This window comes from Vombatus ursinus, unplaced genomic scaffold, assembly GCF_900497805.2.
Source record: "Vombatus ursinus unplaced genomic scaffold, bare-nosed wombat genome assembly UNPS02014821.1, whole genome shotgun sequence".
NCBI classification, from domain to species: domain Eukaryota; kingdom Metazoa; phylum Chordata; class Mammalia; order Diprotodontia; family Vombatidae; genus Vombatus; species Vombatus ursinus.
The window spans coordinates 19613882-19638986 of NW_020954599.1; the positions used below are offsets into that span (position 1 = coordinate 19613882).

The 25105-nt window shown below is 35.5% G+C and overlaps 1 protein-coding gene across 1 annotated transcript in view; it reads left to right on the forward strand.

The window, feature by feature from the left end:
* The first annotated feature begins 867 nt into the window (after positions 1–867).
* ANK2 (ankyrin 2) overlaps positions 868–25105 on the forward strand; it is a 412172-nt gene continuing 387934 nt past the window's right edge. Inside the window, 1 exon segment of the mRNA XM_027837420.1 lies at positions 868–951. Within this exon segment, the coding sequence (XP_027693221.1) occupies positions 868–951 (84 nt within the window).

Sequence of the window (25105 nt, forward strand, 5' to 3'; positions counted from 1 at the left end):
TAAAGATCTGAAGTAGCTGTTTGTATCTAAGGGATGCTTCTTAGACTGGCTTTTGGGAGTTGAGTACTGTCCACATACCATGTTTTTACATTAAGGAGCATTTTTTCTCTTAATAAAAGGGTGAAAGTGTGTGAGGAGTATACATATGCTTATATACACCATCCTTTTATGGATCTGTAACTGTATTCAAAGTTATGGAATATTATATTTGATTTTTATTTTGCCTATGCTAATGTATATACTTTCCTAAACTAATATTTCAGTAGTGGAGCTTTTTCCTGTAATTGTTCCTAATTTTCATAGAAAGAAAAGTAGATAATTGGGAATTTAGAAGAATGCAACCCTTATAAAGTTATGAATATAACTTAATCATATTTATTTTACTAAGTTAGGGGTCATCCCCTCTTCTTTAAGAAAAAAATATACCTAGCAAGGTTTAGAAAAAGAAAAAAAACATTCACAATTGTTATTTTCTACTGTTCCTGGAATTTGGTCCATGTTAAGGTACCTGCAAGAATAAAATCATATGTGGGTTATGTTTTCCATTTTATAGTTCATCAAAATGAGGGAGTGTCGGATACCTACCATCCTAATCCCGAATCCAGCATTCTTTGCTAAAGGCTTTCTTCATTGTAACTAGCCTCTGATGGTAATTGGTTGAATCAGATTTAACAATGCAGTCAGATAAACAGTTGTGGCAGCTGCTGTCATGGCAACGTCATCGTACTTACCCTCCCAGTGCGTGCCCCTTCCCCACCCCTCCTTCGTTTCCTCCTCCTTCTCTCCAGTTAAGTGACACATTCGCTGGTGGTCTGTACAGCCTGGAGGTTTTAATGGCAGCGCCCTTTTCTTTCAAAACTGTTCAATATGATGAACGAAGAGGCAGCTCAAAAGAGCGACAGTGGGGAGAAGTTCAATGGTTATAGTCAGAGGAGAAGAAGACCCAAAAAGGTAATTTATTGGAGGATGTGTGTGTGTGTGTGTGTGTGTGAAAATAACAGAAGATTTAGAATTATCGAGCTCTATTAATAAGTATAAAGAGCTCAGAAGCTTTCTGTTCGATGCTTTAAAAAAAAAAGACAGGTGGAAACTGCTGTTCACTGAGAACATTTAAGAAACAAGGACTTATAATGGATGCACGGTCTAAAACATGAAGCTTCACAGATAGGGTGTATTCAGCATGTGGAACTATCAAGGGGTGTTGTCACTGTTAGATCACGTTGGCACTAACCCCATCGGAAAGAAAATCGTTTTATTTTTAGAATGGGGGTTGCAAGGAAATGGGCTAAACAAGATGGACAGTGAAGGGAGAGAGGATTTTTTTTTTTTTGGCCAGATGCCTCTGTTTTGTAATGGTCTTGAAATGACTAGACAGCAAATGCCTTTTAGTTCTTGAAGGAGCAAAGACTGTAGTGACAGGAGAAATGTAATTCCGCAGCATGCTCTTTCCCCTATACTCTGCTATAATTTTATCAGATGCTGATGTGGTATGGTGTCTTTCCATGATTGCTCTCCATTTATTGTATTTATTTCAAAGATGATCCTGGCAGATGCTGGTGTGAGTAATCTTTTAATGATTTAGGTATATCGTGGAAGATGTCACTCCAGGGATGAACAAAACTTATAGAATTTCCCTCCCCAATATAGATTCCCACATCTTGGATTTCCATGTAAATGATAAATAAGGGGAAAAATGCAAACTATTCAGCCCCACCCAATTTCAGCACTTCTTTCTTTATGGCCTGACTCCTTCTGGTAAAGTGTTGCAGCATCACAGATTTTTAGCAAAGTCCACCTATGAAGTAGATGCTTCATGATAAATGTTATTATATCCATCTATTTATGTAGATATACCATGAGTTGGATACATGGTATAGTTCTAATGTTTTAAAATCTAGTTCTTAGAATTTCAAACCTATAACTCTGATTAGATAAATCTTTTTTATTTCAATCACAGTGAAGCTATGTTGTTTTCAAACATTATAAACCACTGATTTGCAACCTATCTCTAACACAGTCTGAAAGGAATACTACACACCCAGGTTATTTAGAAGAGCACTGCACCACTGGAGCAAGGCTGTAGTGTGGGTTTGCACATTTCCCTGTAATTAGAATTAGCCACACACACTGCATATGGAAATAACTTGATGTTAGCATTGCAAAAAACTAAGATCAAAACCAAAAGGTAATGCACAGATGCCCAAAGAATCCTTCCCTTATGTTACTGGACTCAGGTTCTTTTGATTCTCCTAACCCACAAAAGCATTTTAAAAAGAAAATGTTAGCTATTAGCTAATACCACAGAACAGGAAAGATAAAATGGAATTTTTTGCTTCAGCTCAACCAATCATTTAAAAATAGTTTCCATTTCTGTCCAAAGTACTTTAGATTTCATAACTGTAATAGATCGTGTGTGTGTTTGTTTGAGCATGTGTACTATTAAAAAGGTTTCTCAAGGAGAATTTATTTCATATTACATGATCGTGACCAAAAGTTATACTGGAGAATTTTAAGGGACAAAGAGAAAGAAATAACTATATTTTGAAAATTTCTTATTGTTTTATACATTTACTTTTTTTTAAGGAACGTCCTGTAACCCAAATTATCTGTATAAATTGCATTTATGTATACTTCTAATCAGATCCATTTTTGAGCTGTTACAATTGTTTCCTAAAATAATTACAAGTGCTTAAGAAAGTATAATTTACAGTGCTTCCTTAGGTTGAAATTCTTTTGTTTAAAATTTAAAAAAACCTTTAAGCTTTTATTACTGTCTATGTATTTGAGAAAGACCAAACAAGAAGTTTTATTTGTGGTTTGCTAAGTTCTATTAGTTATTTTTTAAAAATTGGTTGAACTCAGAGTCATGAAGACTTGGGTTCAAATTCTACCTCTTTACTTATTATTTGTGTGACTTATGGGATATTTGGTCTCTCTGAGTCGGTTTCATCATCTGTAAAATGGGGATAACACCTGTAAGTACTTTACAGGGTGGTTATAAGAATCAAATGAGATAATATAAAATCACTGTACAAATTTTAAAGGTCTACATAAATGTCTTATTATTATTGAAAACTTTCACTCATTAAAAATTGTTGGCTTTTCTGTAAGTATATTCTAAGACAGTCCTTAAAACATATTCAAAAGTCACCTTGTGTAGCATGCAACTTAGATTTTTGTTTGGCTCAGAAATAATATTGAATGGTCTCCAATGGAAAATGATAACAAAGAGTTGTTTACTTGATGAAGAGAGTCTCCTTCTCCCAGATCCTTACCAGGCAATGAAACCAAAGTCCCTACGTTTGAGAAAATTAGGATTTGAGTAGGAGGACAATCACTTGTCTTGTTTGTCTGTTGCAGATTTAGCATGCAATCCTAGAGTTTCAAGCAAACTTTTAGTAGATTAAAACATTGCTATCAAATATCTCATTGTCACTTGAATTTGGGGAGAGAGCAGGGCCTTTCTGTTTTCATGGTTAAGCTATAACTCAGCATCATTATCATACAATGTTGTTCTCTGTGTTATATATGGGTCAGAACTTGAGTCCTTTATCATAAAAACTAAAATGTGAAAAAAAATAAGAGGCAACTAGCAAAACTAAAAGCAAATATTTTTCCATTTTTGTTTTTATTTTGACTGGTTATTTTACTGAATCTAAAAACAAATTATTAGGCCAAATTCTTTAGAAGCCTCGGTTAATCCAGTAGATTTGTGATATCATTGATAAGTATGTGTGCCTGATAATGTAGGAGATCACAACCTGCCCATCCTCTAGCCTCTGCCCAAGTTTGTCACTCAAGGTGCTGGAAGTCTCTTGATTTCTCTTGACATTGTGAGGATACCAGTGAAGCACACAGATCTCCAATCATTTATCCCTTGCTTTCACCATAGAACTAGCTTATCTTCTTATTTTGATCATACATTTCCTTGATGACTTCTTTTATTTTGTTTATTTTTTTAGTTCTTTATTTGTTATGTGTTGCAACCTGTTCCCACTGACCATATGCCACTCCATTGCTCTATGAGTGATTAGTATTTATAATTCTTAAGAACTGTAGGGTTCCATGACTTAGAGTCATACAGTTCGGGTAAAATATCAGGATTGAAATGTAAGTCTTTGTTTCAAGGAGAAATTTGGGATCATTAAAGGAGCTTTGCATTCTCCTAGGGGCAATCCATCCCACTCTTCTTTTCCTGTTTAATTCTGAGCCCAATTCATTGCCTCTTTATAGTGTCTGGCCAAGATATATATACTGATAGATGAGCTCTGTCTGTTGTTTGGCTAATTGTATATCATTAGCTGGACGATGGACATTCTTCATCTACTTTTATCTTTTTTTCCTCTGTGGATGGTTGGGCAGAAGTCTTTTGAATGGTTATGAATCTCATTCAGGAGGCTCTGAAATCTTCTGGATTTTGATGTAGAAAATACACAATCATACATAGACAGAAACATCTTGAGGACTTCACTATCAAGAGAGAATGTCTCTTCAATTCTTCAGAAGAGGTGGGAAAACTTGATGGTTTTAGTGGGTTATATTATCTTTGATGATTCTGTTTATAGCTATATAATTTATCGGGAGGTAATAGTCTATCTGGGCATCTAGGTGGTGTAGTGGATAGAGCCTAGCTGAGCATGGCATTAGGAAGACTCGTGTTCCTGAGTTTGATACTTCCTAGCTTTTTAATCCTGGGCAAGTCACATAACCCTGTTTAACTCAGTGTCCTCATGTGTAAAATGAGTTGGAGAAGGAAATGGCAAACCAATCCAGTATCTTTGCCAAGAAACCACCAAATGGGGTCATGAAGAGTCAGACATGACTGAAATGACTCAACATCAGCAACAAAATAGTCTACTATGTATAGATAGACCAAAACTTCCACATCTGGCCATCACTCCTCTATATGTTGTCTTCCACTAAAATTTAATCTCCTTGAGACAATATCACTTTTGTATTTGTATCCCCAGTACCTGGCACAGTTAGTGACTGACATAGTAGTTGGCAGGACTCATGTTAATTTGATACTCCTTGGAGCCTCAAGGAAAGGAAGTCAGAGGGAATAGCATTGCAACAGTATGCATACAAAAATTTCTCATTTTCTCCTTCACTGAAGAGTTTTCTTAGATCACAGTTGTTTCAATAAGGAACTTAATAAATGCTCATTCATTCATTTATTCATTCCTTTTAATAGACAAAGTCACTGAGTTTTAGAAAGGCATAGTTACTCATTTAAGGTCACTAGTGCTCAAGCTAGAACTCAAATCTAGGTCTTCTACAACAGTCTCTCTAGATACTGAAAACTCAGTTTGGAGTCTGAACACTGGGTTCGAATTCCAGCTCTGCTACTTATTGCCTCTGTGATCTTAAGCAAGTTGCTTCACATTGCTGAAACTCCGTTTCTTCATTTGTAAAATAGTATTGATGGACTTAGATGACCTCCGAAGTTCCTTCTAGATTCAAGTCTATTTCCTGTGTTCTTAAGATCTTTGTAAGTTGCAAAAATGTCTTTCTGATGAAAATTTAATATAGCTTACATGCAATTCAACTTTAAACAGTCTTACAGTTTCCTTTAAGTGAAGAACCTCCTATTTCCATTAGATTGAACTTAGTAGCAAAGACACTTTCTGAGGATTCATGTTAATTTGATACTCCTTGGAGACTCAAGAAAAGGAAGTCAGAGGGAGTAGTATTGCAATAGTATGCATAAAATTTTTTCTCATTTGCCTTTTCAATCAACAGTTTTCTTAGGTTACAGTTGTTTCAATAAAAAGCCTGCCATGGGTTCCAAAGGGTACCTGTGAGTTTGTGTCTGGTGTCCCATCAATGGGTTCAATTTGACAGAAACCTGAACCGCTTTAACTTCTAAATAAAAAGTCTGGGTTGAAATGTAGTCTCTGTGAAGTTTAGAAGGGATTTTGGTGAATTTTTGGCATACCCCCAGCCCCAGGGAACTCTGTAGGAATTTAATATTCAATATACCAGCCTAGTAGATTGGATTAAAATATAATTTGTTACTTCATCCAAATTATGCATACATGTAAATCTTTTGGAAATGCTTCTCACACTTACGCTTTCAGAGATAGCAAAGCTATATTTGATGACAAGGTGTTAACAGAGGACCTGTGAATTCTTGATAATATACCTAATTGTAATAACACTCACCCAAGTTTACTATGCCATTTTGTCTAAACAACTGAGTCTAGCAACTGGACTCTAATTTCAGTAGGAATGTCTTAAAATGAATAGGTTGAAATTAAGTTTTCTTGTTTTTATTTGTGCTGATTTCGAAGTCCTAGATATAAAATTGGTTTGCAGTATGGCTTGTATTTCCTTAGGATTATGTCTGTACTATTCTAATAGCACAATTTTTAAGCATGAATTTGGCTTCGGAAAGGCCTGGGTTCAAATCCTGCCTAAGACTCTATGATAATGGGTAAATCATTTAATCTCTCAGAGCTTCATTTTCCTTGTCTATAAAAATAGGATAATAACAGATGTAATACCTGTAAAGTGCTTTACAAACTTAAATCAGTATAAGTGGTTATTGTTGTTATTACTATTACTATGTAAGTTTGATGGGCTGGGTATTTGCTCAGTGATTTCAATGTAAAAATGAAAGCATTGACAATAGTGAATTCACATATTCCACCACTAGAATGTTCACGAAAGGCTAAAGGTTCGGTTTTGTAGTAATCACAAAATACTTGGGAGTTAGGATTATGATATTTTGTAGAAATTCCCAAATTTTGGCAGTGGAGTAATGTTATAATCTAATCAATATCAGATTAAAAGTTGATTCCATGTATTTTAGTTAATTACTGATTCATATATAATTTGTTTTGAACCAGGTGCCCTTTTTTATCTGCAAGACTATTTCTTATTTTTTTTTATTTTTATTTTTTAATTTTTAGGCAATTGGGGTTATGTGAGTTGCCCAGGGTCAAACAGCTAGTAAATGTCAAGTGTTTGGTCTGAGGCCGGATTTGAACTCAAGTCCTCCTGACTTCAGGAACAGTGCTCTATCTACTGCACCACCTAGCTGCCCTTCTTATTGTTTTTTGTTGCTACAACTCTAGTCTTTCTGTATTTTAGTTGTCTCATTTTTTTGTTCTGCTCATTTATGTTCTTGAGTTTGGATTTTACTCTCCAGTGCTCTTTGCCATTGTTAGGTCACTCGTCCTTAAAACATCCTATAGAATGTGATCTGTAGATACAGTTTTGCATTGTCTTGCAGAAAGATGCATCTCTAATTTTGATTAGTTGCATTAATTTAATATGTTACAAATGGAAAGACTATCTTTGTGGTGCTGTCTATCTAATCTGGGCAATATTCATTCTTACTGTCCTACAATTTAGAAGTGGAAGGGATCTTTGAGGTCTTCTAGTTTAACCCCTGAGGCAGTGAGAGCTGGGTCCGGAGTCAGGAAGACCTGAGTTCAAATCCTGCCTAAGACACTTCCTAGCCGTGTGACCCTGGGCAAGTTACTTAGCCTCTATTTGCCTTAATCCTCTGGAGAAGGAAATGGCAAACCACTCCATTATCTTTCCCAAGAAAACCTCATGGACAGTATGGTCCGCAGGTTCATGATGAGTTGGACATAACTGAGTGACTGAACCAACAACAAGTTTAACTACCACATTTTACAATTGAGGAAACTGAGGCCTAGATTTACCCCAGCTTATATAGTGGCAGAGCTAGAATTCAAAACCAAGTTCTCTGACTCCATATCTAGCACTCTTTCTTCTGCATCACACATCTTCTTCATCCACTTGGCCTTTCCTGTGTGGATTGCCAGGCCAATCTTTGGCAGCTGTTCTCGTTGAAGAGACCTTGTGATATTTCTGGGATTGATGTAAGCACATCTTGATTCTTCGGCACAATTTCATTCCTGAACAGGAGTACCTTAAAAACCTTAGTTAGGGACTTCCATTGGGACTTTGTATTGGACATCTTCCATGACATTGGAAAACATCTTTGGTGAACTTATGTCTTCCTATTTTGTGCCTTATTTGATAGCCAATAATTAAAAGATTGTTAAAACTAGCTCTCCTGTTCATTTTGTTGGTGAATCTTTTATTGTCCTAACATATGCTTAGGAAACACATTATTAGAGAAGAGCCTTTGAGGCTGCAATTTGCTCTAGTTAAGTACTTTTAAGAAAATAATCAACAAACAGTAGGTACTCTGGATTTGGAAGCCTCTTTTCCCTCTAAGTTAGTTATGGAACAGTAAAGATACAATCTTCTGAAGAGAATTTTCTGAAAAAAAATAACTTGCCACTTCCCTATGAGATAGTGTTGTACAGTGGAAAGGGGGCTGGGTGTAACATATATGTCTATGATTTAGAGCTGGAAGGTGCCTGACCCATCTAGTTCAATCACCTCATTTTAAAATTGAGGAAACTGAGGCAAATAAAAATTAAGTGATGTATGTAAGGTTGCATCAGAAGCAGGATTTGAACTGAGGTCCCCTGACCCCAAAGTCAATGCTCTTTTAACTGTGTGATGCTATCTTGAGGACTTGAGGTCAAACCTCATCTTTTCCTACTACTTATGTGACCCTGAACAAGTCATTTAACTTCTCTAGGTCTCCATTTTCTTATTTATAAAATGAGAGGATTGGAAAATTGCCTTTTGGAACTAATTAAATAGCGAGCATTTATATATAATAACAGCTAGTATTTACATAGTACTTTAAGGTTTACAAAGTATTTTATATGTGTCGTTCTATCTGATTCTCACAACAATTCTGGCAGGTAAATGCTGTTATTATCTTCATTTTGATAGATGAGGAAACTGAGGCTCAGGCAGAAGTTGTGACTTGCCCAGGATCACACAATGAATAAGTGTCCGAGGCAGAGTTTGAACTCAAGTCTTCCTGACTCCAAGCCCAGTGCTCTCTCCACTCTCATCTTCTCTGGAGTCCTGAAAAACACCCTCAGTATTACTCCAGAAACAGAGAGGATAATGGAAATGATAAGCTCCTTGTCATGTTTCCACATGATTTTAATATCTGCTGCTATTATCATTGTGTTTTCATGTGCTTAAATGAACTTCTGAGACAACTTGGGACATCTGTTTGATTTCTCCTAAACTTTATTCCAATTTTTCCTTGTGTTTGAACAATTGTCACTTTCAGGAGCCCATGAACACATATCAATATTATTTTCTTGTTTGACTGGCAAGGGTATTCCCATCCATAATCACACACCCAATTGTTCCTCCCATTTGCTCTAGTGGCATTTCTCTGTAGGCATTTGTGTCAATAGGGGAGGGCAGGAGCCAGGAAAACTCACCTTCATGAGTTCAAATCTGGCCTCAGACACTTAGAGCTGCGTGACCCTAGGCAAATTGCCTCCGTTTTTCATCTGTAAATTGAACTGGAGAAGGAAATGGTAAACTACTCTAGTAACTTTGCCAAGAAAAGTCAAAATGGGGTCACGAAGAGTTGGACATGACTGAAAAATGGGTGAACTTCTATCAGTGGCACTAGAGATGATGACGTGCTGAAATCTGAAAACGTGTAGACGTGATTGGAGTGGCAAAATAAGTCAATTGGTCTCTTTTTGTAGCTTAGGCTGAACTTTCAAAATAACATAAAAACTCTATTTCTTAATAAGTCCTTTTGTTAGCTTGATATTCTTAATAATTATATAAAGTTTCTTTCTTGCATGAAGGTATTTGTTTGTGAAATTTCATTGAAAATAAATGTTAATTGCTTTTTCCCTTCTGGATTCAGGGTTAATAAAAATGTGGTTGAAATATTGACCCTTCATTTCATGAAATAATCTGTTTTATTGCCCCTTTAATTGCTCACTATGAAAAATCCCCATGTTGACAGTTTCATTTCTTCTTTCTTCATGTTTTATTCTAATTTTTGTTTGTGACAGAAATAGAAAGCAAAAGGAGTTGCCTATTTTTATCTCAGCGGATATTGGCAGAATCTGTTACCATAAGTATAGCCACGATTGAATGTCACCACTACCATGGTCTCCTAACACAGTGAGGCTAACATAGTGATGGGACAATATCCTAAATACCTTTTACAAGGAAAAGAAGCAAGACAGATACGAATGTCATATGTGATAGAAATTATAATCCGTATGGTAATGATAATTTTTTAACTGTAGGGTTTAAGATAGCAATATTTGAAGCATTTTTTTTCCTTAGCCTTTAAAATTTTCTCACCCTTCTACTACACTGAGGCAGCTAAGTGGCACAGTGGATAGAGTTGTGGTCCCGGAACCAGGAAGATTCATCTTTCTGAGTTCAAATCTGGCCTCAGACACTTACTAGCTATGTGACCCTGGACAAGTCACTTAATCCCTGTTTGCCTCAGTTCCTCACCTGTAAAATGTGCTGGAGAATGAAATGGTGAACCACTCTAGTATCTTTGCCAAGAAATCCCCAAAGGGGATCACAAGGAGTTGGACATGACAGAAATTCAAAAACAACAACAAAAATCTACCACACTGTCCTTTTTTGGCTTGTCTTTAGAATAAAGGCAAGAGTTCTGCCTCAATTCACTATTGAGAGAAATTCTGATTGAAAGTTAGGAGACCTGGGTATTATTCATGGTTTTCCTACTAACTGACCTCATCTCTCTTTATACTTTTTGTTTTTCACCCTAGCCAAGCAAACATAATCCCTCTTTTCTCAAAGACCTCACTTTCTCTGGATTTAGAGCTATGCATGCCCTTATTTGTCCTATAATGGCATCTCCATTTTTCTCCTCTGTAGGCATGTAGTTATGTTAATTGGTAAGCCTAGCTAGTGAAACTCCTATTGTCTTAGGTACTTTGACTAAGTTGTCTGATGCACTTTGACTGAGTCATTGGGTGTGCATAAGACCTTGTCTTTTACTTCTGTGGTCCTGTGACTTCAGTAGCCATTTTATCTAGGCATCATCAGGACTGGGAACACTGGTCTGCACTGTTTAAACTCATTTAAGACAAGTTGACACCTGAATGCCCATTTATTACTTTACCATGAAAGATGGGTACACCGGAACAATTGGATATTCATGTAGACCACTCCACAGTCCTGGAAGAACATTGCCTGATACTTGACATTCTTCCTTTACATGCTCCAAGATGGCCATCACCCTTCTGCTGGCATCTGTCATTATGTCATACTTTATTTGAATGTTTTCAAAACTTGTTAGAATTATCCCCAAATCATATTATTTTACATAAGTAAATTTTAGGTTGTGTGTTTTATGATAATATCAAGGGAGTCTTTCAGTTAAATATATATGTATATGTGCATGTGTATATACATACACATATACACATAATATATGATGTTATGTATACTACATATATATGTATATATACAAACACACACACACACACACACATATATATATATACATATAATCACTATGTGTTTACCATGGATCTAGGTACTTCTGGTTATTAAAAGAAGTTGAAGACATGATCTGCTACTTACTACTTGTGTGACCTTGGGCAAATACTTGCTGTCTAAGGACGTCTGTTTCCTCATCTAAAAAATGAGAGGGTTGGAGCAGATGACGTTTAAGGTTCCTTCTAGTTCTAAATCTATATAAAGATTCTTTCTTCAAGGAATTTATAATCGCTTGGGGGAGATAAATATAGGAGAAATGGTTAGGAAACAAACATCGTTTCAACAAGATAGTGCAACTAGAAAACGAAATGTTAAAGGAGTTCAGAGAAGAGAGAATTCATTGTGGATTGGAATAGGAGAGAAAGGCTACCTTGAGGAGATGGGGCTGGAATTGATTCCAAAATATTTGTAGGATTTCAACAGAGTATTCCTTATGGGCATGACATCAGTCACGTCTTTCCTGTTGGGTCAATTCTGGGAAGGTTTCCTATGGACAAATAATCATATGGCATGTGAATTCTTGTTTGTCATGCTCAAGGATGATGTATATCTCTATTTGTTTTGCTGTGTGTTCTCTTCCAGAAATCTGACTCAATTATCTTTTGCCCTAGATCTAGGAGTTCCCTTATGTATCTCCTCTATCACATATATTTTAAAAGTTTAATTCATTCATGAAGCTTTTTACTGGATTCATGATGCCTCACTATGACAATCCTTTCAATTGTTCCAACAATTGTTCTTAATACTTGGGTAATATTTTTGAGGGATATAGTTAGCACGTTTTTCATCTAATTTTCTTCACGTTTGTCTTCTATCTCCTACTAGATTATTTGCTTCTTGACTAAAAGGAGTCATGGCTTCCATTTCCTCTGTGACTCTCCAAAGTGACTAGTTTTCTACACAGAGAGGGCACTTAATTAACACTAATTACCTGATGGACTTGACATTTGTCAAGCCATTGTAACTCCTGTTGTTCTTTTACTTCCATTCATAAAATAACTACTGTGGTATTCTGTAAGAGAACTAGCTTCCAAGGAATATGGGGTATTAGACATAAAGAAACAATATGACTGTAAAACTAAATGCAAAATACCATGATTGTGGAAGTTGGAGGATGAGACAAATGCACTTTTCAAGAATAATAGTTCCCAGCACTTTAAGGTTTGCAAAGCACCTTCCTTATAACACCTCTATGAGGTAAGTAATGAAGGACTTGAGTTCATATTTACAATTAAAAAAATCATAAATTTAGAGGTGGAAAGGATTTAGAATTCACTGAGTCCAACCTCCTTGTTTTATAGATGAGAAAACTGACTGAAGTAGTACCTAAATCCAGGTTTTCCAATAATCTATCAATTATACCATATTGACTCTTAATGAAGTATATGAGGAAACTAAGGCATGAGGTTAATTGATTTGCTAAGGATCATAAAGCCTTTTAGTGTCAGCGACTAAGTCTCTTAATTCTACATCCAATGGTGTTAAAGATTAAACTATTTCTAATATGTGAAGATATATTAGACATAGTTTAATATTTAATAATACTAAATTAAATAAGTCTAACATATGAAGATATATTAGAAATAATTTAATATTTTAATGCAACTGTAACTTAATAGATAAGGGCAGCTAGGTGATGCAGTGGATGGAGCACTGGACTTGGAATCAGGAAGACTCATCTTCCTGAATTCAAATATGGCTGCAGACACTTAATAGCTGTATAACCCTGGGGAAGTCTCTCTACCTATTTGCCTCACTTACTCATCTGTAAAATGATCTAGAGAAGGAAATGGCAAACCACTCCAGTATCTTTGCCAAGAAAACCCCAAATGGGGTCACGAAGAGTCGGATATAACTGAAACGACCAAACAACAAACTTAATAGAAAGAAGAATACTAAGGGAAGCAAAAGTGTAGAGTAGTCTAAGGTGACTTTTCTCTCCACCATTCCCAGGAGTACACACATATAATAACTTATGAATCCATAGGGGAAAACACACACATATACATATATATACATACATGTTTATATATGTTGTGGATATGTGCATATCCATATGTGTATGTGTGTATTTCTTCTGTCAAAGTACCTATACATATGTATAGTGATATTTGTATTTAACTTATTTTTAAATATATTTTCCCCATGATAGAATGAAAGTTCCTTGAAGTCAATATATATGTGTGTGTGTATGTGTATATGTGAATATGAGTGTGTGTTTTGGCTTTGTATCCCAAGCACATAGTGCAGTGCTTGGCACACAGCTTGGCACCTAAATGTTTATTGGTTTATTTAATGTTGTGCATAAAATCAGCACATATGCTTCCCAATTATGAACAGATGGATTGAATTATATGGTAGCACCTATATTGTGCAATATTCTTTATATTTTTACTAAAATGTTCTTAATAATTTCTTCTAAAAACAAATAAGGAAAAAGATTAAGATGTGAAATTTTTTGTTCAAGAAACCATATTTATGTGGAAATTTTAAAATTTGGGCCCATTTCTGTGCTGGTAGTGATTTGTTGGGGTGACCCAAGAACTTAACTGCTGAACCACCCAAGCATTTTATACTACTGTATGTTGCAAATTATGTGCAAACAGTATTACTAAAAAGTACTGTAAATAACACAGCAAGAACAAAATTGCACAACTATCATATGAAGTAGAATGTTCTTCATGTCGTGTCCTTTGTTTCCAATAAACAATTGTGCACTATATGTTTTGTCAAAATACCATTTTTAAAAATACCAGTCTGTTCTATATATAGAAAGAGAAGCCCAGCTCTCACTCACAAGGAACTTACATTCTCATAATTTTTTTCTTATATCAGTACAAAGGATTCAGGAAGAGTATATGCCAGACTATGACATAGTCATCTTTTGTCCTAATTGCTGGATGTGCTGCTGAATGTGTGAAGTGTCACCGGGAGCTGACCAGCTCTACCAGTATTTCAGACTGAGCATGAGTGGCCACCCGAATACTGGAGCTTAAATTGTCTTGTATCCAGGAATAAATAATGGGAGCCTGTGCCCTTTATAAATACCTATTTCTAGGATAAGAAACAGCCCAAGCACTAAAAAATATAACAATCAGAAGTAGGCTAGATAAAGATGCACAAAGGAGTTGTGCAATTCCCTTTGTGCAATTTATCAGTAGTTCTTTTGCTGCTACATGCTCATCTCTTCCCCTCACATCCCCCAGAGGATGAGAGCCTAAATTGCCTTCAATCATTCCTAACTTGGTTTGGAGGCCTTACATGGCCTTACATGCCACTTACATGGCAGTGGTCTCTAAACTTTTTTGCTCTTGACCCTTATTAGTAAAAAATAAATCTGAATACTGTCTAATTGCATATGTTTATCTATTTATAAATTATATAATTTTCTTGTGTACTATTATATAGTCACACAAAAATAAAAATTAAAAAGTAAAAATAAAGAAGAAAATAATAATTAATCCTAGAGCCAATAATTGCTCTTGGAATTAATTGGATAGTGGAATGTTATTAGAGCTGCACTTTAGGAAAATTCATTTTAGCAACCATGTGGAGGACGGATTGTCCAGGAGAACTTTGAGGTAGGGACACCAATAAGGAGGCTATTTTAATAGTTCAGGCAAGAGATGTTGAGGGACTGAATTAGAGTGGTGGTTGTGTAAGTAGAAAGGAGGGGACAGATTTGAGAACTGAAGTGATAGAAAGACAAGATTTGACAATTGACCAGTTGTGGGGTGAGAGACAGTGAGGAGTTAAAGATGATAGTGAAGTTGTGAACTTTGTTGAATGAAAGAATGGTGATATCCTTGACTGTAATAGGAATGAATGGAAAGAGGGAAGGGCTTAGGGGGATAGATAATGTAATAAGATCTTCAGGGATGATCACAACCGGTCAGCACACATTTATTAAGCTCTTACTATGTACCAGACACTGTGCTAAGCACAAATATGAGCAGAAAGACAGTCCTTGCCCTCAGGAAGCTTACATATTAATGGGGGAAGAAAACAAATAATAGGAAGCTGAAGAAAGGGGCATAAAGAGAAAGCTTTGAATGAAGCCCGGAGAGGAACAAAGACATTGCTGACCTGGGTGTCTTTCTTAAATGAAGGTTTGGGTGGTAAGATTTTTATTCACTAGTAATGGCTATGTGAGTTTTCCAGTGTCACTCACATAATTTTGATTGTAAGTATTGTTTGTGTCCATGTATCAGTTCTGCTATAACTTCCCTGAGGGGACAATGCTAGGCTCAGATGGTGGGGGGAGGGAGGGAAGGTTTACATCTTGAATAGGAGAAGGAAGAGAGTGTTGAACGATAAGAATAGGAGTGGTTGTGTAGGAAACAGACCTCACAATTGCCTGGGGATGCTACCCATCTTCCCACTGTCTGATTGGCTGATTATATAACCCTTGGGGTCATGCTATGGTCTTGTAAAAGGCCATTCTCTCCCCTCTCCCTCCTTAGAGACCGCTGGTTTAAATTGTGATGTTAAGGAATCCCGAGTCATAGGTTTGATCTCCCCATAGACCAGTTTGACTCTGATAACTATAGACTGTATCTCTAATTGATAATACAGTTTACTGTAATAATACATCAGACTTAAGGGTGTCTGATGAGATAGCATGGATAGATCACTATGAATCTAACCCTATTACTAGAAAACCAATTCAAAAAGCGTGTTCTAATGACCATGGATCAGTGTACTTTTATTCACTTGAAAAGGCCAGAATGTTATTTATCATGAAGACAATATATACATGTCTACTCAATATGAAAAGGGACCTCTGGTTCTTCACGAACAGCTTCGTCATCCTTTTAAAATGGTGGGTAAATAGATATTTATGACGAAGTATTCTAAAATCCTTACTATCAGCTGAGCTGACTCTTCACTTAGAGTGAAATTCTTCAACGAGAAAAAATAGTTCATATAAGATTAATCTTTTGTAAAAGACTAAAGTTTTATGAAAACAATGAAGAGGAGACACAGAGATATTTCCTCTACACACTTGGCCAATTTGCCGATCATGCCTGAAGTGATTGGTTGATTCAGTTTATTTGAGATTTGAAATAAATTGCAAAATCAAACTAGTTTGATTGACTTTTCAGAAGACTAGATTGTCAAAGTATTAAAAATCATTTATGTATGTACATAGAAATCTTCAGCATTTAGGGAATATATAGAAACTAATTAGGAGTCATAATCCTCAGCATTGAAACATGAAAGACAGAAGCTCTTATGAGGGGATCTTTCTATCTCCCATTCCACTGTTTTAGTCAAAATGATGGCTCTCTGAGAACGACCTTTCCAATGTATGAGAAAAAGGAGAATTTGTTACTAGGTTCACATTTCTTGCCCTGATTCTAAAGGTCACTGGTCTATAAAATGTTCCATAATCTAATTACAAAGACAGACCCTCTCTCCAGTTAATAGGTTAGCAGCACTGAACAGTTTTAGAGGCCTATCAGGCATTTGCCTAATGCCTGTGATAGCCTGCATTTTTTGCATTTTTTGAGGGCATAAGGGTGAGAACAGTATGTATTGTCAGCCTTGGAAACTATTCCTCATGTCCTGACATCAGAAGAATTTGCCCAGTCTTCTTTGAGGAGGTAGTTCCTAAGAATTAGTAACAGGTTATGGTATGGGAACTTAACCTTACATTCACATAATGTACTTGATCAAATAAAGAACCACTGTTGAATTTTCTGAATCATTGGCCTCTGTCCAATGGAAAAATGAACTCTTTTTTTCCCTTAATGGTCCTTTCCAGTAATTATTTTAAATGCATTTTTTTTTATAAAAAGGTCAATAGACTATAACCTCCCCACGTATGGAGACAGTTGGATAGTACATTTTTCTTTTGCACAGCAAGTTGTCCCATCTTACCCAGGGGGAATGAGTAGATGCTTCTCCAGTCTACTTATAAGAATGTCAAGAGTTTTGGCAAAAGTAAGTAATAAACCTGGGTAAGTCTGTGCTTCAGAACTCTGGTGATATTTGTGTAATTTTTTGTTTGTAAGTAATATGTATAGTCACATCTCTTAAGTGGATATTGACCTAGAAAGTCAGTTCTGATTTTTAATATTGCTTTTGTAACAAGTGATTATGATATAATGAACAGCCAAAAAATAATGCCAATCCCTATATAGATTTCAGGTGCTTTTTAAAGTTAATAACACATGAGTTTAGACACCATGTTTTTGGAATTTACAAAATTTCAAATGACCTTTGTTTGCTTCTGTACTTTCTTGGGTGGGGAGAATGATTGTGGCATTCAGCCCAAGAGTCAGGACAGGTTTGTGTTTCATTGCATGGAATTCTGTAACTGTACGTGATTTAACCCACAATTTAAATGCACGTATGAGACATCTTCATGACTTTGAAATGGTTCTGTTTTTCTGTGCTTTTGAATTCTCACTAATTAGAATGGGCGTATTCACATTTTTTTTTTTCAAATCAGTAAGGACATTATTTATCCATGACCCTGGATTAATTCTGTTCAGTACCTTTTCTTTTTTTTTTATAGTTCTCTGAATGTTTCTACAACTTAGTTAGAATTTATGTTATTCATTTAAATAATAAGCTCATGTAAGGTAGTGATAAGACAAAATTTGGTTTAAATATTTGTTTGGCATTTTCCTTATACCTATATACTTGCTCAAATACCACATGATTGTGAAAATTCTAATATATTTAGCTTTCAAAGTCCAATCTTCATTTATGTTGACATTTAATAGATAAAAAGTTGTGAATGATTCAGTAAAAGCTAGATTGCATCATATGACATAATAAGGCTGCTAGGAAGTCTACCTGTGTAAGTGAAACCTTTTTTATATTGACATAATTTCTTCTCCAGGAAGGAATGGGCTTGAGGAAGATATGACTAGTTAAATCCTCTAGGGAACAGGGTGAATAATGGAAATCTTGGTAAAAATGGCTTCTATCATACTACCTTATTATATATAATTTTCAGAAAACACTTTCAGATTTTTAACACTAATGCTTTTAGTATTTGTCCAACAAATGAAAGGTTTAGATGGCTTAGGTTTTTAATAATGGGATTCAGAGTCTTTCATTTCTAGATTATTAATTTAATTTTGGATCAGGCTAGCAATAGTGGAAGGTAATTATTGCCCACTGGTCCTGAAGTGACCTTTAGGAAATGAGCTGGTAATGCCAATTTAGTTCACAGGAAGGAGATGTCTAGGGTTATGGCTTGGGAAGAAAATCCAGATTCAGCATGCCAGTATACATGTTAAGTGCAAGGTTCAGAAAAGATTTCAACAGATTTAATTAGAAATTTCAATTTCTATAAATGTATTTGTAGCATATAAATAACCATCATGTTTTCCATTAAATGGCATAATTGTATATTTTACAAAATTGACAGTATTTTCTAAATGTCACTAGTGTTTTATATTCTAGTAAATGTAGCTGTGTGACCCTGGGCAAGTCATGTAATCCTGTTTGCCTCAGTTTCTTCATCTGTAAAAAGAACTGGAGAAGGAAATGGCAAACCACTTCAGTATTTTGGCCAAGAAAACTCCAAATGGGATCACAAAGAGTCAGACACAACTGAAATGAATGAAAAGCAAAACATAGCTTTATAGTCTCAGAACTCTTTACAGGTTTACTTTGTAAGAGTAACTAAGATAACAGTCTACATTTAATAATGATAACTATTAATTTGGGTATCTATTGTGAAAGTGGATTTTCAATATTAACTTCTTAGGAAATAGTTATCATGCCTATAATTGAATTAATTTTCTTTTAATTTTTCTTTGTTTTCCTTTCTGTAAACCACATATAAATAATATGTATAAATGAAGCTTAATTTTTATTTTTAAAAGATGTAAATAAACAGAAACAGGTTTAATATTTTCCTCCCTTACCCCAATAGATTGTCTTGTACGCCCTCTGGCATGCCCATCTACAACTTTGGAGATCAATGGTGTAGCGGGTAGATAGAAGACCAGCCTTGGAATTGAGGCTCTGATTTCACCTCTGATACATACTGACTATGTATTCCTGATGACATCATTTAGTCATTGATAACTCTGAGATTATAAAATATGAGCTATAGGCAGCTATATGACACAGCGGATAGAGTTCTGAACCTGTAAGTCAGGAAGGCTAGAGTTGAACTCCAGCCTCAGATACTTATTAGTTATGTGACCCTGGGCAAATCATTTTACCTTTGTCTTGATCTATAAGATCAAGATAATAATAGCACCTACCTCCCAGGGTTATTTTGAGGATAAAGTGAGGTGATGTTTGTAAAATGCTTTGCTAACTTTAAAGTACTATGTATAACTGCTAGCTATTAGAGAAAGAGGAGGAGTTAGGTATGGATTGGACATATTGATTTTGAGATGGGACATCTGAGAGGAGATATCCAACATTATTTAGCCATGTGAGGCAGGAGTTTCGGAGAAAGATTAGGAGTAGATATGTAGATTTGGGAGTCATTTGCATGAACTGTTTTATTAAATATTATATGCTTAGCTTACATTTATGATAATTCTAGATGATAAGAAAACATATTTCTTATCTTCCCCCCACCTCTGTTGTTTATAGTCTAATGAAGAAGGTAAGACAAATTGGGGGATAAAAATGGGCAGCTATATACATAATGTGCAAGTTTTATGGGTCAGTTTACTGATGACAACTGTAGGTAAGAAAGTACTATGTGGCATGTTATAACTTTTCCAATCCATTTGCAAATATATGAGAAATAGAATGCAGTTTTACTTCATTATAAAAAGGCATACTATTTCCACACTCATGAAATTGTGCTGGTAATGTTATTGAACTATATACCTCAAGCTAAAGAAATTTCAGAAATAGATTTGGTAAGAATTTTATTATTTTTGGTATTTTCCAATTCAGTGAGGTTGAGCTGTGATTCATATAAAAATGAGAAATTTAAGGAAGATGTTTCCTTCTTTCACTGTGTACCTTTGCTGCAGAACATACAATACTCAACTGGTTTTGAAGCAACTTAGCTTTCCATTCTTTTTTTACCTGAAATATCCATTTGAAATATCCATATATTTTGAACAGAGTGAACAAACCTATTCACTCTAAATGACTGTATTTGCCTTGAAGGTCATTCTCTGAAATATTTAGTGATATATACTTACTTTTAAATTGTTTCACATAGCAGATAAAGAACTAGTTTCATTTGACAGAAATTGGGGAAAATTGTCTTTATTCTTTGAGTCGGGAGTTTGAAGCAATGTGGCGTCAAGCACTAAGTATCTAGTTTTACATATCTAGTTTTGGGGGTTGAAAAAATGAGGAAGATATCTTTTTCACCTACCTAAATCTCTTTCTACCCCAGCTAGACTACTACAAGGATATTGCATAGGAATTATTATTATTATAGGTTTACAAGTCTCATTAATCATGTTTTACATGAGTAGATGCTGGTAGTTCTGTGGGCATGCCCAAAACAGCAGGTGGTGACAGACAGGACTCAAGCAGCATTTTTTAAGATTAATGAGCAGTGACTCAACCATCCTACAAATGATATTATTCATACCTTTTGTTTCTCCTGTGACCCAATCTTCCATAGTACCCACGGTTTCTTCACTACTCCATTGGTAGTGATGTACTTTGCTTCTCCCCGTATCTTCAAAACTGCAAATTTAGATAGTCTGGACTATTATGTACATTTTCCCATTATTTTGGCTTATAAGAAGTTTAACTTCAGCTTTTATCTGAAGTCTCAGCTATAATAAAGAATGACACAGCTAATGTTCCAGTGATTTTTTTTTAAAGCAAAGAAAAAGAAAATGGCAATGGAAACTCTAATTGTTAAATTTTGCTCCATTTTATACATCAACTTTTCTTTCTGACTAATGCAGGTAATAAATACTTCTGTCCCCCTGACTCAAAAGGGTATGGTAAGGATCGTTGATTATGAAGCTCATATAAAATACAAATGTTCCTCATATAAATGAGCTAATGATTTTAAGGGGTAGTTCAGGCTAGTTGTCTCTGAGAGATAATCAGATTTTTTGGCTTTTTAAACTGATCATAGCCTAACAAATATTGGCAATATTTAAGGCACCCATTGTTGATTGTAGAGTATACAATTACAGAATAACAAAGTCACTTTATGAGCCATGTTGAAGGAGGTTCAAGGTTGGCTTAGAGTGAAGATGTCATATTTGTAACATCGAGTAATGTGAAGTTTTACTCAAGAGCTATTTCCAAGTGTTTTGTTTCAAATAACTTCAATACAAACATCAAGTGAGGAAAAATAAATTAAAGGCAAATTAACTATGACATATTCGGGGAACATATGGGGGTGATGAAAATTATTCTAGGCATTCATATATTGTTTTATCCTTGACATATTTGAAATGATTTATATATATGTGTATATATATATATATACATATATATATATATATATATCATGTCTTTGAAGCACCTAGGATTTTACGTCTCCTTCAGTTTCTTTTACCCTTCTGTAAAGGAATAACCTATAAATGACTTATAAATGATTACTTCAAAACATTTTGGAAATAGTCAACTATGTGTATGACTGCAGGAGCAGCCATGTACAGTGTCTGATTCTTTTTGATAGTAAGAGAGCAGAGAATGTGTGCTGTTAATCACGTCCACCCCATCTGTGACATGCACCACTCTCTACCAGAGGATGCTCTAGGGTATTGGCCACAATTCCTTTGGCTTCCCCAGGCTCAGCAGCACCTGCCACACCTGCCTCTTTTGGAGGTGAAGGCCTAGATTCTTTTGCATAGTTTAGGTCTGGTGGGGATTACTTAGTCAAATTATTACCCACTCAGACTCATAGACCCCTTAAAAAGACTGGGAAATCTTTTACATCCCTATAGTGTATCTGTGAAAGGTCACTTGCAAAATAGATAGTATAAAACTTTGATCATAATACTAAAAATGAATAAAGTAAACAATATTAATGTACCTAGCACTGGCTTTATAGCCCATAGATCATAGATTCTTAAGCCAGGGTCGATGGATCCGGAAGGGGCCTATGGATGTATTTCAGTGGGTTGATGAACTTAGATAGGGAAAAACTCCATCCTTATTTTCATTAACCTCTATTTAAAATTTAGTATTTACTTCAATTGCTTAAAAATTATTTGAGAAGATTTACAAGATTACCAAAGGGATTCCTAATAAAAAAAATTAGTTAATAACCTCTGCCATACATCTTCTTTGGAAGCCAGGTCAAACCCCCAAGCTCATTTCCCCTCCCAGCAGCACTCTTGGGGAGCTGGCAGTACATTCACTCTTGGGTTTTCTGCTCATGTCAGAATCTCCCAGTGGTTCAGTATCCAGTGTGTTGGGGGTGGTATAGACATTTACAGCCCTTCAGCTGGTCTGTCTTGAGGCAACAAGAACTCCTACACTGAAGACTTCTTTTAGTAGCAGTCACTTTCCCTTCAAAAATCACTAACTGGATCTTTCCAGGTATATTTATTTAGGTGCATCTCTGCCTCTTTCATACCAGCACTTGTATGGAGAAAGGAATTTCCCCATTAGGCTATACATGGGCTGTGCCAGTCACTGAATAGAAAGAATGTAGAGATTTTCCTAGCAGAGTATTGTTCCTCCAGTCTTTCTTCATGTTTACCTCTGTTTTTTTTTCTTGCATTGTCCATATTTTCGCCTTTTTCATTATCCTTGCCCAAAGCTCACTTGTTATATATAAATCTATGAATGTATTTATATATATACACACATACACAGTACAATGAAATATACCACATATTAGAGGCTGTGTTGCATAATGGCTAGAAAATCTGCCTTGGAGTCAGGAAGACCTGAGTTAGACACAAATTGGTTGTGTGACCTTGGGCAAATCAATTAATCTCACAGTGTCCTAGATAGACCACTCTCTATAGACTTTAAACTGCAGAGAAGGTGGTAACCTGTCTCAATAGAAGGACTTCCTCTGAGACAGCTCCTTCCACTAATGAAATCACAGATGAAGTAAAAAAAAATACAATGCATAGTAAATAAAACATGTATTACATTGATGTTTTAGTCTTGGTGAAGCTAAGAGGCATCTAAGGACATCTATTGGAGCACATTTACATAGTCATTTTCCAAAGTTAAAAAAATAGTTTCAGATGTTTGGAGATAAAGAAAAGATTTAAAATGACTCATGACTTTATATTTATTTGACCAAGGAAAGTTTTGGCATTTATAAGAACATTGAGATGGTAAAGCAATTATGCCCTGCGTTAGATTGTTGAAAAACATTCAGTGAGTATTAGAAAATCAAGCAAGTCATTCCAGACCAGACAGGTGAAGAAAGATAGAAATGTAGACTTGGAAATCAATGCCCTATAAGTAAGAAGTGAGGAAATAGGTCACATAGGGGACAAAGCTTAAGAAGAGAAGAGTGAAAGATACTCCTCAGGGATATAATCAGTGAAGACCTGAAAAAGAGCAGGGACAGGAAGAAATAAAGAAAATCACACTTTATGCCCTAATTAGTGTCTCAGCAATTTGTTTTAAACAACCTTGCAACCTAGAGAACAGAACTGAAAGGAAGAAGAAACTCATTTGCCGTAACAATCAATTTAGATAGATTAGAACAGAATGGTTTCTGCGGATCACTGCTACATGCCATGACGGGCAATGGATGAATAGCAACACATGTCATGAACACTTACGGAGAATAAAGTAAAGGTTTGGTGGTGAAATATTCTATACAAAATTTAATTGAGTTCAACACTTCCATGAAAATTCACCAATTGCTAGTAAATATTTCAGAAGTAAAAATAAATGTATTTATGCTTATATGTAAACTGAGGACATTGGACACGATCAGTCCCTCAGGTCCTTTCTAGCTCTAGAATACCAAGGATTGAGAAAGGAAAGGATTGATAAAACCTCTTCATTATTTGAAATATGCTGAAAACAGAATTCTTACATCTTTTTAGTGATGCTATTTATTCCCTGTGGTCATAGAATCATAGATTTAAAGATAGAAGGGCTCCCAGAGGTCATTCGAGTCCAAACCTCTCATTTTGGCTTGCACTTGCTACATATAAATATAGACATACAAATACATATACAGTTTATACTTACACCTCTACCATAAGCAGCAGAGGGAAACTTAACCATTACAGGGCAATGCTATCTTTTTTAAAAAAAAATTTTTTTTGGCATTTTGACCCCATCTTTGTGTTTTATATCTAGGATCCAGGTAAAACATTAGAATATTACTTTCAGAAAACAAGCTGCATCTAACTGCTTTTTCTTTACCCCTATAGCCAGGATGATCTCACAAATGTGGGACCTACTATCTCCTTTAAGAAACTTTCTCCACCTGATTGGAAGAGTGGTGGTGATTCTCCGGGGGTAGCAGACATTCTCTATATATCAGAGTGTCCCATCTTCTGGTGCCTTGTCTTATTAGCAAAAATACCCAGTCATAGAACATCCTCTAATATTCTTCAATTTGATATCTGATGACTATACCTCACTACTCATTCCATTAAGCATATTGGTCTTTTGTTTTTTATAGAGGTGGCTAGGTGGCACAGTGGATAGAGTGCGTGGAATGGAGTCAGGAAGACCTGAGTTCAAATCCAACCTCAGACACTTATTAGATGTGTGATCCTGTGCAAGCCTCAGTTTCCTCAGTTATAAAATGAGGTTAATAATAGTACCTACCACAGAGGGTTGATGTGAGAATCAAATGCTATAATATTTATAAAGTGCTTAGCACAGT